The sequence below is a fragment of the Somniosus microcephalus genome, chromosome 28 (genome assembly GCF_052327205.1).
Source record: "Somniosus microcephalus isolate GS21.2 chromosome 28, FLI_Smic_1.0, whole genome shotgun sequence".
Classification (NCBI taxonomy): domain Eukaryota; kingdom Metazoa; phylum Chordata; class Chondrichthyes; order Squaliformes; family Somniosidae; genus Somniosus; species Somniosus microcephalus.
The window spans coordinates 35,190,538-35,207,359 of record NC_141014.1 but is presented as its reverse complement, the minus strand read 5'-3'; the positions used below and the strand labels follow the sequence as shown (position 1 = coordinate 35,207,359).

At 50.0% G+C, this 16,822-nt stretch overlaps 1 protein-coding gene across 5 annotated transcripts in view; it reads left to right on the top strand.

Moving 5' to 3' along the window:
• LOC147099543 (troponin T, slow skeletal muscle-like) overlaps nt 1-16,822 on the top strand; it is a 67,745-nt gene that overhangs the window by 30,070 nt on the left and 20,853 nt on the right. For all 5 annotated transcript variants that reach the window (XM_085969785.1, XM_085969782.1, XM_085969784.1 and 2 more), the window contains 3 exons: nt 8,448-8,525; nt 8,681-8,794; nt 11,295-11,404. In XM_085969785.1, the coding sequence (XP_085825911.1) occupies nt 8,448-8,525; nt 8,681-8,794; nt 11,295-11,404 (302 nt within the window). The remainder of the gene's footprint in view (nt 1-8,447; nt 8,526-8,680; nt 8,795-11,294; nt 11,405-16,822) is intronic.

Sequence of the window (16,822 nt, the reverse complement as noted above, 5' to 3'; positions counted from 1 at the left end):
GTTGCTGTGTACGGAGCTCTCGTACCTTTTAACTATACCTCTCTGTAATCCGGAATTTTTGATAAACCGGCACCACGCCGGTCCCGTCGGTGCCGGATAATAAAGAGTTTCCTGTACATATTTTGGGATGCCGTGGTACGTATCCGTATTTTGCTGGTCAGTATGTATGGGTCCTTGTGGAAGAATATATGGCCACCTTCCTTCCTGAAGACATTTTATCCTGCACAAATAGCCCAACTATTTCTAAAACAGCATTTTCTGGTTAGCTTAGGGCTTGCCAACCCTCCAGGATTGGCCTGGAGTCTCCAGGAATCGAAGATGAATTTCTTGGCCCCTGCTGTGAAGAACCTAGGGTGGGGGGGGGGGCGGAAATCACAGAGGCTCTGAAGCAAATTCTGCCTTTTCTCTATCATTTTCTTCGCACACTTCAGTATTTTATGAAAATATTGGAGATGGGGAGAAAAGGGCTATTCGACTGGGGGAGGCGGATGTGATGTAACCTCCAGGAATTTGCCCAATCAGAGTGGGCGACCCGAGGCTAGCAGCACTCTGAGGTGTCTGCGAATCCCAATCGAGGATTCCACCAGGCCGACTCCTCCAGTGACTCGGCAAGTACAGAGCCATGAACGCCAGGATTGCACCGGGGTTCGATTCCCCCCCGCCAGTCAATGCTGAGTTTAGCCACGGTGGCACTGTATTTGTCCTCAGCATCACCTACTCTGAAGAGTGGGGAGAAAAGTCAACCAAAATTCCTGCTCCCGGATCGCCACCCAGCAATCCCCCCTGCTGGAGGCGTGCATACAGGACAAAGCAGCCCGCTTGATTGGCACCCCCCATCCTGGGGGTCACTATTCCTGGACCAGCCACATAAATACTGTGGCAACAAGAGCAGATCAGAGGCTGGGTATTCTGCGGTAAGTGTCTCACCACCAGACTCCCCAAAGCCCATCTACAAGGCACAAGTCAGGAGTGTGATGGAATACTCTGCACCTGCCTGGATGAGTGCAGCTCCAACAACACTCAAGAAGCTCGGCAGCATCCAGGACAAAGAGCCCGCTTGATTGGTGTTAAGTCTGTGTGTTCTAGTTGTAATTACTAACACAGACTACAAGATTAAAGTTCAACAGGTCTTTACTGGTTGGAGGTCAGGACTATACTAAAATACAATATTACTACACAGTGCTTATATACTGGTGGTCACCACCGGTATTATGTATACAGCAGCCAGAGAAAGTAGTACATCTCTTAAGGTGGAACAGGCTTAAGTTCTCTTAAGGTGGAACAGGTTACATACACCACAATCCTCCCTTTTTAGCTTAACAGTCATATCCCCATTTAACATAACATAATAACATATATAACTTCAGGTATAAACAGTTCAAAGGTTCAGTCTCTCAGGAGGCCTTCTGATTCGGTTTGGATAACGCCTTTCAGTGGTCTCTGATTCCTGTTGCTGAGGTGACTCCTCTAGTTGGTCTCCCCTGCATTGGGTGTTATCATCCTCAGGTACATTCCCTGCCGAGGTAGATGCTTCAGGTTCATTAACGTCTTCCACAGTTGTCTCTGTCGCAACCATGGGTTCGACCCTTGCTCTCGATTCTACCAGTTGATCCGCATGACGCCTTATCACATTGTTACCAATACCTACTGTGTACATTAGAGGTCCTTGTCTGGCCCGAATTGTTCCGGACTGCCATTTTTCGTTTCCATAGCCCCTTGCCAACACTGGTTGTCCTACGTCAAAACTTCGAGTGGTCTTGTTATTAATATGCCGGAACTGTTTGTTTTCCACTTCCCTCCGCACATTTGGTTTTAACAAGTCCAACCTGGACCGCAACCTCCTGTTATAAAACATCATGGCAGGACTTTGGTTAGTCACTGCATGAGCGGCGTTTCGATATGCCATTAGAAAATTGTCCACCTTGTGCTGTAGCGGAATCTGATCATCATTCATGGCCTTTATTGCCTTTTTGAATGTTTGGACAAATCTCTCGGCCAACCTGTTTGTCGCCGGATGATATGGGGCAGAGGTATAATGTTTCACCCCATTCTTCTTTAAGAATTTTTGGAATTCTTCCGACACGAACTGTGGTCCGTTGTCCGAACAGATCTGTTCTGGCAATCCGTTCCTTGCGAATATTGTTCTTAACACCGCAATTGTCTTTTCTGAAGTAGTGGTATTCATCTTGATCACTTCTGGCCATTTGGAATGTGCGTCCACCGCAATTAGGAACATGGGGTCCATGAATGGACCCAGCAAAGTCAATATGTACGCGTTGCCATGGGGCTGAAGGCCATTCCCATGGGTGTAGTGGTGCGATCGGAGGTACATTTTGCACTTTTTGGCACCCAGCGCAGCTTTTCGTCAACTCCTCTATCTGTTGGTCAATACCCGGCCACCATACATAAGCCCTAGCAAGACTTTTCATCTTAACTCCCCCCAGATGACCTTCATGCAGTTCTTTTAGAACTCTTTCCCTTAACTTGGGAGGAATAATCACTCTTGTCCCGTACATCAAAGTACCATGGCAGACGGACAGCTGGTCTCGCCTTGCCGAGAATGCCGGTAACAGAGGATCACCACGTGTTGGCCATCCTTTCACTGTCACCTCGTAGACTCTGGACAGTGTCGGGTCATTCCTGGTTTCTCTTTCAATACTTGCACTGGTGACTGGTAAACACTCGATGATGGTCGAATGAAATAACTCAACAGGGTCAACTTTCGTCGTTTCTTCTTCTTCAGGTAGTGGCAGGCGCAACAGCCCATCAGCATTGCCATGCTGCTACGTACCTTTGAAATCTATTTGATATTGATGTGCCCTAGGAAAAGGGACCATCTCTGGAGACGCTGTGCTGTCATCACTGAAACACCCTTCTTAGGGTTAAAAATGGATACCAATGGCTGATGGTCTGTCAGAAGTGTGAATTTTTGGCCCTGCAGGTAATGATTAAACTTCTTCACTCCCCATACAAGGCTGAGAGCCTCCCTATCGATCTGCGCATAGTTGCGCTCAGCGGAGGTCAATGATCTGGATGCAAACGCGACTGGCCTTTCCGTGCCATTTGGCAACTTGTGTGAGAGTACTGCCCCAATACCATATGGAGAAGCATCACAAGCCAACCGAATAGGCAGTGTCGGGTTGAAGTGAGCCAACACTTCCTCTGAGGTGATCAATTCTTTGCTTTTGCGAAATGCCTTCTTACAGTTTTCGCTCCATTCCCATGGTACCCCCTTCTGTAAAAGAGCGTTTAGCGGGTGCAGTACCGTGGATAGATTTGGTAGAAATTTATGGTAATAGTTAATCAATCCTAGAAACGACCTCAACTGAGAGACATTATCCGGAGCGGGAGCCTTTACAACTGCCTCTATCTTGTCAGGAGACTTATGAAGCCCCTCCCGGTCAATGACATGACCACAGTACGAGATCCGCTTCTGGAAGAACTCACATTTCTGCCGATTAACTCTAAGTCCATACTCTTTCAGTCTGTTGAGCACCAGTTCCAAGTTTGCGAGTGTAGTGTATGTAACCGTTCCACCTTTAAGAGAACTATTTTAGTAACCGTTCCACCTTTAAGAGAACTATTTTAAGAGTTGCACTACTTTATCTTGGCTGCTGTATACTGTAATACCGGCGGTGACCACACCGGTATATAAGTGCTGTGTAATGATTTATTCGGCAGTTCCGCCCTGACCTTCAACTAGTAAAGACCTGTTAAAGTTTACTCTTGTGGTCTGTGTAGTAATTCGCAATATAACACACAGACTTAACAGCGAGGTGTTCTTCATCACCATTACCTGTAATCAGAATATCGTCCAGGTAACATTGTGTGCCTGGAATTCCCTGTAATACCTGCTCCATGGCCCTCTGCCAAATTGCTGGAGCCGATGCCACTCCAAAAACCAGCCTATTGTACCGGTACAAACCTCGATGCGTGTTGATCGTGAGGTATTGGCGTGACTCTTCTTCAACCTCCATCTGCAAGTACGCTTGCGCCAGGTCTATCTTGGTGAAGTGTTTCCCGCCAGACAACGAAGCAAAAATATCCTCAATCCGCGGAAGCGGATACTGCACCGTGTGAAGCACCGGATTAACGGTGATTTTGAAATCTCCACAGATGCGAACCTTCCCTGGTTCTCCTGGCTTGTTGCTCGAAGGACGTTTCATAACGGGAACAATGGGCGTAGCCCACTCACTCCAATCTACCTTAGACAGTACACCTGAACGTTCTAGCGCTTCCAGTTCCGCTTCTACAGTAGGTCGTATTGCATAGGGTACCGGTCTGGCTTTAAAAAATTTTGGGTGTGCATGTTCATCAATCTTGATGTTTGCCGTAATTCCTCTCAGTGTTCCCAGTCCCTGCTGGAACACCTCTTTAGCATCATCCAATATTTTGGACAATCGTTTAGGTTTGACATCTGTTTCCCCGGAATCTACCGTTAGTGCCTTCAAGGAGTGCCAGTCCATATTCATTTTCCTAATCCACTCCCATCCCAGTAGTGGTGGACCTCCTTCAGGTAGCACATATAAGTCCATTACTTGGCTTTCTTCGCCCTTGTGGACCACTTTTACCTCTATCTTTCTGATGGGGTACACTCTTTGCCCCGTGTATGTTTTCAATATAATCTCCGTATCCCGTAAGGGAATATATTGGAATAACCTTTTGTAATCTTTCTTATTCATGACCGTCAATGCCGACCCAGTGTCCAATTCCATCTTTACTTGGACTCCTGCTATCTGAAGGGTGACCCAAATTGTCTGGAGATCTGCATCCTTACCAACGTTGTGTACTCTTAAGCTACCCAGTTCATTACTGCTAGCGTCTGAATCTGACTTCTGTTCGGTCGAACTGTTCTTTGTCACCTTGTGTACCTTTATGTATTTTCCTTGCGGTGACTTTTTGTTGCTGGTCTTCTTTCCTGACCGGCATACTTTAGCTATGTGGCCAAGCCTGCCACACGTTCTGCATTCTTGGTTTTTAAACCAACACTGGTTCTGATCGTGCGTTGTCTTTCCACAACGATAACATTTTACAGTACTCAAACCCAATTTATTTGTACTGAGTTCCAGTGACCGTAGCTGCATTACTGCCGTGCCTCTCGCTGCGGCTTCGTGTGCTGCTGCCATAGTGACCGCTTTCTCAAGCGTCAGCTCATTCTCCTCGAGCAGTCGCTTTTGTGTATCTTCTTTTAATAAACCACACACAAATTTATCTCGTAGCGCCTCTGTCAGTCTCGTTCCAAACTGACAGTACTTTGCTAGCTTACGCAATTCCATTAAATATTCAGCATTGCTTTCATCCTTCAGCTGCCTTCTGCTGTAAAATTTAAATCGTTCCGCTAGCATCAGCGGCGTGGGGTTTAGATGATTTTTCAGGACAGTAACAATCTCCTCGAACGTCTTATCCGCCGGTTCATCTGGTGATAAAAGGTGTTTCAATTGCCCGTATGTCTTCGCACCCATTAAGTTTAATAATGTTAGTGCTTTCTCTTCATCTGGAATTTTATTTGCTTTACAATAATTTTGTATGCGTTCTACATACATGGCCCAATCTTCGATGTCGCTATCAAAGGTGTTAATGTTCCCATGTTTAGGCATTGTTGCAATTTAATTTATTTTAATTTTTATCCAAGATGGCGGCTTCCCGCTCTTGTCTTCGTCCTCCGCCTACAAAATGGCGGTTTTCCCGCGCTTGGCGGTCTTCACCCGTCCCCCGACGCTGTCTCCACTTCACTGCGGCTCTCGCACCTTCAGTTGCCCCAGACGCTGCGCCTTTTTAGCCCGAATGCGGCCCGGCCCTTATCACCAGCCGCGATCGATGTCCCCGCGCTGCGCCTTTCGGCCCGAATGCGGCCCGGCCCTTATCTCCGGTCGCGGTCGATCTCACCGCCCTTATTCCTCCGTCTCCCCTCCCCGTCTGTACAGCCAACGCGGCCGACTTTCTGGTCGCGTCGCTGCCCGGCTTACCCACCACCGAGGAAGAAAGAAGATAGCTGACAGCCGCTGATGGAGGCTTCGAGTTCAGGATGTCTTCTGCACTCTGGTTTCTCGATGTCTGCCGCGCGCCGTGTCTTCCAGCAAGGTGATGAGGGTGGAAGCCTCTCTTCGACGTCCGTTCTGTGGACAAAGCCGCCGTGGATATAAACTGCCGCAGGGTAAGAATCGGACTCGTCGCCACTGTTAAGTCTGTGTGTTCCAGTTGTATTAAGATTAATTACTGACACAGACTACAAGATTAAAGTTCAACAGGTCTTTACTGGTTGGAGGTCAGGACTATACTAAAATACAATATTACTACACAGTCCTTATATACCGGTGGTCACCACCGGTATTACGTATACAGCAGCCAGAGAAAGTAGTACATCTCTTAAGGTGGAACAGGCTTAAGTTCTCTTAAGGTGGAACAGGTTACATACACCACAATTGGCACCCCATCCACCACCTTAAACATTCACTCCCTCCACCACTGGCGCACCGTGGCTGCAGTGTGTACCATCTACAAAATGCACTGCAGCAACTCGCCAAGGCTTCTTCGGCAGCACCTCCCAAACCCACGACCTCTTCCACCTAGAAGGACAATGGCAGCAGGCGCATGGGAACACCACCACCTCCAAATTCCCCTCAAGTCACACACCATCCTGACTTAGGAAATATATCAGCCGTTCGTTCATCATCGTTGGGTCAAAATCCTGGAACTCCCTCCCTAACAGCACTGTGGGAGCACCTTCACCACACGGACTGCAGCGGTTCAAGAAGGCGGCTCACCACCACCTTCTCAAGGGGCAATGAGGGATGGGCAATAAATGCCGGCCTTGCCAGCAACACCCACATCCCATAAACGAATAAAAAAAATACGTGAATCATGGGGGAGAATGGGATCGGGCACGGATGCAAATCCCAATTGAATAGACTAGTGACACTCACTTTCAAGGCTCATATATGAATAATTGCCACTTAGGCAATGTACCGTGGACATCCGGTAGCCATGGACTTGTACCGAGTAGACAGTCAATGGCTTCGGCAGAGGAGGGGGAGCACATTCGTGGCGGTCAAGTTGTAGCTGTTTTAACATAATGCGTAAGCCTCCACCTTTAGCGCATGCACACATAGATTAATTATACTTTGCAGCTGTCAAAATAGAAAGAAGGCCTTTTGTCTCACTGACCTTGCTCTGTGCAAATTGACTGCGTGTGAAAGAACATAAGAAATAGGAGCAGGAGTAGGCTATACGGCCCCTCGAGCCTGCTCCGCCATTCAATAAAATCATGGCTGAACTTCTACATCAACTCCACTTTCCCGCCCGATCCCCATATCCCTTGATTCTCTTAGTGCCCAAAAATCTATCGATCTCTGTCTTGAATATACTCAACGACTGAGCATCCACAGCCCTCTGGGGTAGAGAATTCCAAAGATTCACCACCCTCTGAGTGAAGAAATTTCTCCTCCTCTCAGTACTAAATGGCCGACCCCTTATCCTGAGATTGTGACCCTTAGTTTGCCTACGTGACAACAGTGACTGCGCTTGAAAAACAATTAATTGGTTGTGAAGCGCTTTGGGACATCATGAGGATGTGAACGGTCCCATAATATGCAAGTTCTTTCTTTCTGCAGACCATCTTCCTGGACTGGTTTTGAGCCTAGGTCCGAAATCCATACCAAAGCCTTTCCTCTCGTTCTCAGTTCCCTACTCATCCTTTCTCCTCACTGTGTTGTGACCAACGGCACCGTCTCCGACTCTGTCATTCTTCCCCAGACCCTCAAACCTTTAGAACTCCTTACTTCACAAAGTTGGTATCGCCTAATCACTGCTTCTACAACAGGGCATAACCTTAAAATTAGAGCTCGGCCGTTCAGGGTTGATGTCAGGAAGCATTTCTTCACACAAAGGGTAGTGGAAATCTGGAACTCTCTTCCCCCAAAAAGCTGGGGTGGGAGGTCAATTGAAAATTTCAAAACCGATTGATAGATTTTTGTTAGGCAAGGGTGTTATAAATCTCATCATCATCAAGAAACTACTCATGAAATAACGCTGGACGGCCAGCTGGTGGCGCCGCCCAAGGAGTATAAATACTCGGGCGTCGGCCCCAGCTTTCCAGGGACATTTTGTAAGACAAGGAACTAGTGAAGTACAACTAGACCTCCATGTTCTGAAACAAGTTGATTAAAACCTTGCTTTGTACTCAAACCAAATGCGTAGTGAGTTTTATTACGTCAAAGGGTATTAAGGAATATGGAACCAAGGCACTTAGATGGAGTTAAGATACAGATCAGCCGTGATCTAATTGAATGGCGGGCCAGGTTTGAGGTGCTGAATGGCCTCCTCCTGTTCCTATGTACTCTTTTCTAGCTTAGCATTCCTTCACTCTGAGCCTTAGCCCTTCAATTAGGTTTGTAAATTTAGCACTGCACATTAATTTATAACGCAAGATGTTATTGTTCCATTTCTAGGAACACCGGAGAGCGGAGAGAGCAGAACAGCAGAGATTCCGTGCAGAAAAAGAGCGTGACCGGCAGACCAGGCTGCTTGTGAGTCCTTATTTCTCCGTTCCTCAGTGTCCCCCTCTTTCTCTTCTCCATTTATCATCGCTGTCCACACATATTTAACAGACTGACTAGTCCCGTGACACCTATTGGTTAATCAGCTTGTTCTTTTCCTCCAACCCTCATTGCCAATTAAACAGGAGGAGAAAACACGCAAAGAGGATGAGGAGGCCAAGAAACGTGCAGAGGATGATGCCAAGAAGAAGAAAGTCTTGTCTAACATGGGTGCACATTACGGTGGTTACCTTGTTAAGGTAGGGCCCCAGCCAATGCCTGTGTAATGACGAGTACTTTGAACAGCACAGTTTGCTGCTGCTACTGAATGGAAATGATATGACAGCCATCCCAAAGGTTGCTCTAACACTTCCATGAAAACGGTGCCCCTTTAAATTATAAATGGCCATGTACACTTAGTGTTCTACCTCAAGCACTGGGAGGGGCTGGGCTGCTGTCAAGGAGTGAGATTGACTAGTGTCACTAGTGTCTGAGGATAGCCGGGAACCTGATGGTTTCCTGAAATATAAACAGAAAATGCTGGAAATACTCGGCAGGTCAGGCAGGATCTGTGGAGAGAGAAACAGAGTTAAACCTTTCAGGCTGGTGACCTTTCGTCAGAACTGGAAAATGTTACAGATGTAAAAGGTTTTTAACAAGGTAAAAGAAATGGATATCCTGTCGGAGAGCAGAGCAGAACTTCTTCAAGGTGGGCGTTCCTGGAAGAGAAGTGGCCGTGAATTAAACACTAATACAAAAGCAGAATGCTGCTGGAAATCTGAAATATCTGTTGGACGATGAGGCCTTGATCAGGTCATGGCTTGGGGCATCCAGGTGATGTGTCGCTGATGGTCAATCACCACAGGACTTGGCCCGATCAAGGCCCTGCGTGTGATTATTAGAGCGAGGAAGGTGAGAGCACCTCACTATCTTGACCAAATATGTCAGCCTCCAGTGAGGGGTGATCTGATCGAGGTGTGTCAGCTGTGGCTCAGTGGGTAGCACTCTCGTCAGAAGGTTGTGGGTTTAAGTTCAACTCCAAAGACTTGAGCACATAATCTAGGCTGGCAATTCAGTGCAGTACCGAGGGAGTGCTGCACTGTTGGAGGTGCCACCTATCGGATGAGACGACCCCTTATCCTGAGACTATGGCCCCTAGTTCTGGACTCTCCAGCCAGGGGAAACAGCCTCTCAGCATCTACCCTGTCAAGTCCTTTAAGAATTTTATATGTTTCAATGAGATCACCTCTCATTCTTCCAAACTCCAGAGAATATAAACCAATTAGTGTGATGTCAGAAGTAGGCACAATACATGCCCAATGCTGGCAATACACTATATAAATATAAAGGAGGTGCACTCTGTGCCTCTGATGACACTTGGCTTCCAAATTTTCCTGGGTCCGAAATGCAGCCTTTGAAGGCAGAAAAAACAACACAATTCTGATTCCTGTTGGATTGCCAATGGTACACTTGTACAGTAAACAAAGACCCCAGAAGCCGCAGATCTCTGAGTCGATGCTATCCTCCCTGCACCAATGTAAAAAGGCCTTCAACAACAACTTGCAGTTACATAACGCCTTTAGTTGTAAAACGTCCCAAGACGCTTCACAGGAACGTTATCAGTCAATATTTGACACCAAGGCACATAAGGAGATATTAGGTGACCATAAACTTGGTCAAAGAGGCAGATTTGAACATAAGAACATAAGAAATAGGAGCAGTAGGCGGCCATTTGGCCCTTCGAGCCTGCTCCGCCATTCAATAAGATCATGGCTGATCTTCTACCTCATCTCCACTTTCCTGCACTATCCCCATATCCCTTGATTCCCCTAGAGTCCAAAAATGTATCGACCTCTGTCTTGAATATACTCAACGACTGAGCCTCCACAGCTCTCCGGGGTAAAGAGTTCCAAAGATTCACAACACTTTGAGTGAAGAAATTTCTCCTCATCTCAGTCCTAAATGGCCGACCCCTTATTCTGTGACTGTGATCTCGTGTTCTAGATTCCCCAGCCAGGGAAAACATTTTCCCAGCACAGACCCTGTCAAGCCCCTTAAGAATTTTATATGTTTCAATTAGATCACACCTCATTCTTCTAAACTCTAGGGAATATAGGCCTAGTCTACTCAATCTCTCCTCATAGGGCAATCCTCTCATCCCAGGAACCAGTCTCAGGAGCGTCTTAAAAGAAAAGAGAGAGGCGGAGAGGTTTAGGGAGAGAATTGCAGAGCGTAGGACCTAGATGGCTGAAGGAGCAGCCACCAATGGTTGGGGGGGGGGTGGAGGGAGTGAGGGATGCACAACAGACCAGAATTGGAGGAGTGCAGAGATCTCAGAGGGTTGTCACATTGGAAGAGGTTACAGAGATAGAGGGGGGTGAGGCCATGGAGGGATTTGTCTGTGTGGAGTTTGCACATTCTCCCCGTGTTTTGCGTGGGTTTCCTCCGGGTGCTCCGGTTTCCTCCCACAGTCCAAAGATGTGCGGGTTAGGTTGATTGGCTATGATAAATTGACCCTTAGTGTTAGGGGGATTAAATACGTGGGGTTACGGGGATAGAGTGGGATATGTGTGTTGGTGTAGGGGTTACGGGGATCGGGTGGGGATATGTGTCGGTGCAGGCTCGATGGGCCGAAATGGCCTCTATCTGCACTGTGGGGTTTCTGTGATTTCTGTGAACACAAGGATGAGAATTTTAAATCTGAGGTGCTGCCAAACCTTCAGAGGAAGTGAAGTGTTTGCCATTCTGCTTATTACACAGGCAGAGCTGAGGCGAGGCAAAAGGCAGACGGGTCGTGAAATGAAGAAGAAAATTCTGGCAGAGAGACGAAAACCTCTCAACATTGACCATCTCAGTGACGAGAAAATGAGGTAAAGCCATTCAGATCCTTTCACCTCCAACTCCTGGTGTCAAAAATTAGCTTCACTATCTCATTTTTGCATTTTAATTCCAACTTATGTCAATAGTATTGTTACAGCTCTCTCCCTCTTTGCATGATCTACTGTTCACACCTTTTTGGGTAAAAAAAAATTCTCCCAATTTTCCCTCCTCTCCTGAATCTATGGAGTCATTCTACGGTCGAGTTGCCAACCCACCAGGATTGCCCTGGAGTCTCCAACAATTGAAGATTAATCTCTCGGACACTCCTGCGAGCAATCCCGTAGAAAATATGTTGGGGGGGAGGGGGGTTAAATAAATTGTGTGTCTTTTTCTTTCATTCTCTTTGAACGCTCTCATTTATTAGTTATATAGCAGATGGGCGGGGAAAGGCTGTTTGATTGACAGTCAAGAATCATCCAATCAGGTAACCAAGAGTCTGTTCGCTTCCCAATTGGCTGTGGGGAGGGGGGTGGGCCTCAGGATGGATGTGTCAGGCGACCAATGGTGGGGGCTTTAGGACGCCACGTGATGAGATCTCCTGGAATATGTCCGACCAGAGTTGGCAACCCGATTCTGCGTGTAGTGGCAGCCCTCCGGTGGCCATTTACCCTGCCTAGCCCTTGGACCATGACCATTCAAACCCTAAAGTGAATCATTTCAGCAGGACTCCCTGGGTAGCAATCAGCAGCAGGAATGCTGGCTGATTCTTCCCGCCTCACCCAAGAGGCAGTGAGGCCAGTCCCTACCGCGGCCGCAGCTGAGATAGGCTCACTCAGCACAAACCTGGGACCTTCTGGCCTCAGCTGTGTCAGCCGTGGCTCAGTGGGCAGCACTCTCGCCTCTGAGTCAGAAGGTTGTGGGTTCAAGTCCCACTCCAGGGACCTGAGCACATAAAGACAGGCAGCACGGTGGCATAGTGGTTAGCACTGTTGCCTCACAGCGCCAGGGACCCGGGTTCAAATCCGGCCTCGGGTGACTGTCTGTGTGGAGTTTGCACATTCTCCCCGTGTTTGCATGGGTTTCCTCCGGGTGCTCCGGTTTCCTCCCACAGTCCAAAGATGTGCGGGTTAGGTTGATTGGCCGTGATAAAAAAAAAAAAATTGACCCTTAGTGTTAGGGGGGATTAAATACGTGGGGTTACGGGGATAGGGCTTGGGTGGGATGGCTGTCGGTGTAGGGACCGGGTGCTAGGGTTTGGATGATCAGCCATGATCTCGTTGAATGGCGGAGCAGGCTCGAAGGGCCGAATGGCCTACTCCTATCTTCTATGGTTCCCAGTGCAGTGCTGAGGGAGTGCTGCACTGTCAGAGGTGCCGTCTTTCGGATGAGATGTTAAACTGAGGCTCCCTCAGGTGGATGTAAAAAATCCCATGGCCACTATTTTGAAGAAGAGTCCTGGGCCAATATTTATCCCTCAATCAACATCAGAAAACAGATTTGATATACCTATCAATTCGTCCAATGAAAAGCGACGAGTTAAGAAAGTAACTATAGGTTTTTATTGACTAAATAACAGAGCCCACCCTCGTGGGTGATCGGATCCAAGAAGGAGGAATACCAGCCAGTCGACCACCTTTATACCTGGGCAGGTAGGTGGAGCCATGGGCGGAGTCGGCAGTGGTCAGCCCAGGTATAGCAGCGTGACAAGAGGCGACCTCGTACAGTGATACAACAATGTGAACAGTGATAACTATAGGGAAACGATCTAACAGTGATAACTATAGTGTAACGATAGTGAACGGTAAAAGTGGTTTACCACATTCACCCCTTGTTTAGGTTTGAGTCTGGCGGGGTGAAGTGTACTACCAGTTCTGGTATGTCAGTCTGTCCGGAGGCCTCGTAAGCCTGTCTGATCGTCGCAGCGGCGGTGTTGCGTTCTCCGGTGTTAATGCTGGCGTCTGCGAGGTAGGCGAAGGCTCTTGGGGTTCCGGCGTACCGTCTACCTGGGCTGGAATTGGGGGGGTGGTGGGGGGGGGGTAGCGGTGGTGTCTCCGGAGTGCCCGAGGGTGCGAGGTCTCGTAAGGAGACTGTGTCCTCCCGCCCGTCTGGGTATGCCACGTAGGCGTACTGGGGGTTGGCGTGCAGGAGGTTCACCCTCTCGACCAGGGGGTCCATTTTATGGGCCCTCACGTGCTTTCGCAGCAAGACAGGCCCCGGAGAGGTCAGCCAGGTTGGTAGCGTGGTTCCCGTAGTCGACTTCCTGGGGGAAACAAACATTCGTTCATGGGGGGTGGCGTTAATGGCAGTGCAAAGTAGTGACCGGGTGGAATGCAGCGCCGCCGGGAGGACCTCCTGCCAGCGAGAGGTTGGGAGGCCCTTAGACTTTAAGGCTAAGAGGACGGCCTTCCATACCGTCGCGTTCTCTCTTTCCACCTGGCCGTTCCCTCGGGGGTTGTAGCTGGTGGTCCTGCTAGTGGCGATGCCTCTCGCTAGTAGGAACTGACGGAGTTCCTCGCTCATGAAGGAGGCGCCCCGGTCACTATGTATATAGTTTGGGAACCCGAACAAGGCAAAGAGGTCGTTCAGGCATTTAACGACCGTGGTGCTGGTCATGTCTGGGCAGGGGAAGGCAAAGGGGAAACGGGAGTACTCATCAACAATGTTGAGGAAGTACACATTACGGTCAGAGGACGGGAGGGGCCCCTTAAAATCGATGCTCAAGCGCTCGAAGGGGCGGGTGGCCTTGATCAGGCTTGCTCTGTCCGGCCTAAAGAAGTGCGGTTTGCACTCGGCACAGGTCTGGCAGTTCCTGGTCATGGTCCTGACCTCCTCGATGGAGTAGGTCAGGTTGCGGGCTTTAATGAAGTGGTAAAGCCTGGTGACTCCGGGGTGGCAGAGGTCGTTGTGGAGGGTCTGAAGTCTATCAATTTGCGCGTTGGCGCATGTAATTCGCGATAGAGCGTCAGGGGGTTCGTTCAGCTTACCAGGCCGGTACAAGATATCATAATCGTAGGTGGATAGCTCGATTCTCCACCTCAAGATCTTGTCGTTCTTGATTTTACCCCTCAGCTTGTTATTAAACATAAAAGCGACCGAACGCTGGTCGGTGAGGAGGGTAAATCGCTTGCCTGCGAGGTAATGCCTCCAGCGGCGTACCGCCTCCACAATCGCCTGGGCCTCCTTCTCGACCGAAGAGTGTCGGATCTCGGGGCCCTGTAGGATCCTTGAGAAGAAGGCCACCGGTCTCCCCTCCTGGTTGAGGGTAGCGGCTAGGGCGAAGTCGGATGCATCGCTCTCCACTTGGAAGGGGATGGACTCATCCACTGCGTGCATAGTGGCCTTAGCAATGTCTCCCCTGATGAGGGAGAAGGCCGCGCGCGCTTCTTCCGTAAGGGGGAAGGAGGTGGACTTCATGAGGGGTCTGGCTTTGTCCGCATAATTCGGCACCCATTGGGCATAGTAGGCGAAGAGCCCCAGGGTTCTCTTCAGCGCCTTTGGACAGTGGGGAAGGGGTAGCTCCATGAGGGGACGCATTCTTTCGGGATCGGGGCCGATGATTCCGTTCTCTACTACGCAGCCGAGGATGGCAAGGCGCGAGGTGTTAAACACACATTTCTCCTTATTGTAGGTGAGGTTCAGCTGTTGGGCCGTACGGAGGAATCTTTCCAGATTAGCGTCATGGTCTTGCCGGTCGCGGCCGCAGATGGTGACGTTATCTAGATAGAGGAACGTGGCTTGCAGCCCGTTCTGGTCAACCATCCGGTCCATCTCCCTTTGGAAGACCGAAACCCCGTTGGTGACGCCGAAGGGGACCCTAAGGAAGTGGTAGAGGCGGCCATTCGCCTCGAAGGCGGTATACTGGCGGTCCTCGGGGCGGATAGGGAGTTGGTGGTAGGCCGACTTAAGGTCGATGGTAGAGAATACCCGGTATTGGGCAATCTGATTGACCATATCAGATATGCGGGGAAGGGGGTATGCGTCCAGCTGGGTGTACCGGTTTATGGTTTGGCTGTAGTCGATGACCAGGCGGTTTTTATTGCCGGTCTTAACGACTACAACCTGGGCACGCCAGGGGCTGCTGCTCCCCTCGATGATGCCCTCCTTCAGGAGACGCTGCACCTCAGAGCTAATGAAAGCTCTGTCCCCGGCGCTGTACCGCCTGCTCTTGGTAGCGACGGGTTTGCAGTCGGGGGTGAGGTTAGCGAACAGGGAAGGTGGCGGGACCTTGAGGGTGGATAGGCCGCAGGTGTTACGCGGTGGGCGATTTAAAGGCTGCTGGTTGTCGACTGTGAGCTGGGGGAGGGGTCCACCATATGCTAGAGTGACGCTTTGGAGGTGGGATTGAAAATCCAGCCCTAGTAGGACGGCAGCACATAGCTGGGGCAGGACGAGGAGTTTAAAGTTTTTATACTCCGTGCCCTTAACCGACAGGGTCACAACACAGTAGCCGCTGATGTCTGTGGCGTGGGACCTCGATGCCATCGAGATCCGGTTGCGCGTTGGCTGGACAGTGAGGGAGTAGTGGCTCACCGTGTCTGGATGTATGAAGCTCTCCGTGCTTCCGCTGTCGAACAGGCAGGTCGTGGCGTGGCCGTCTACTTTGATGTCCATCATTGACTTGGACAGCTGATGCGGGCGAGCTTGGTCTAGCGTGACGGAGGCTAGTGTGTGGCTGAGCGGGTCGCTGTAGTCTGTAGGTGAAGCGGTCGTCAGGTCTGGAGGTAAGGTGGCGGTCGAGCGTGGTGGGTAAAATGGAGGCGCCCACGAGGTGGGGCAAAATGGCAGAGAAGATGGCTGCCCCCACAACCCACATGAGGCACTGCTGGCGTCAGTTGCCTGGATCAAAGATGGCCACCCCATTGCTCATCTGTGGCCTTGATAAAAGATGGCCGCCCCCACAGTTCGCATGAGGCACTGCTGGTCTCTGCTGCTCTCCCTCTGCAGGCCTTCGCGAAGTGGCCTTTCTTCAGGCAGCTGGAGCACGTCGCGTTTTTGGCTGGGCAGCGCGACCTCGGGTGTTTCGCCTGCCCACAGAAGAAGCAGCCGGCGGCCCGGTCGCGGGGCTCCGATGTCGCAGCCGGTACCGGGGGTGGCGGTCCCGATCGGGTCCGGGACGCCGACGCTGAGGTAGGTCCCGGGGGCGGCGCTACGAGGGGTATTGCAGTCGGGGTCGGGCCCGAGTCCCAGAGTCGCGAACTGTACCTGGAATACACCTCGAGGTCCCGCTGGGTCACTTCTAGGGAGTAGGCCAAGGCTGCAGCTGTGTTCAGGTCGAGGTCCTTTGATTCCAGCAGTCTCTGCCGTGAGTAGTCGGACCGAAGGCCTTTCACGAAGGCATCGCGGATGTTATCTTCAGTGTTTTCTGCAGCCGATACTGCTTTAAAGTCACAGTCCCTGCCGAGTGTTCGTAGCGCCCGTAAAAATTCAGCTACAGACTCTCCTGGCTGTTGCGGGCGGGATCTTAGGAG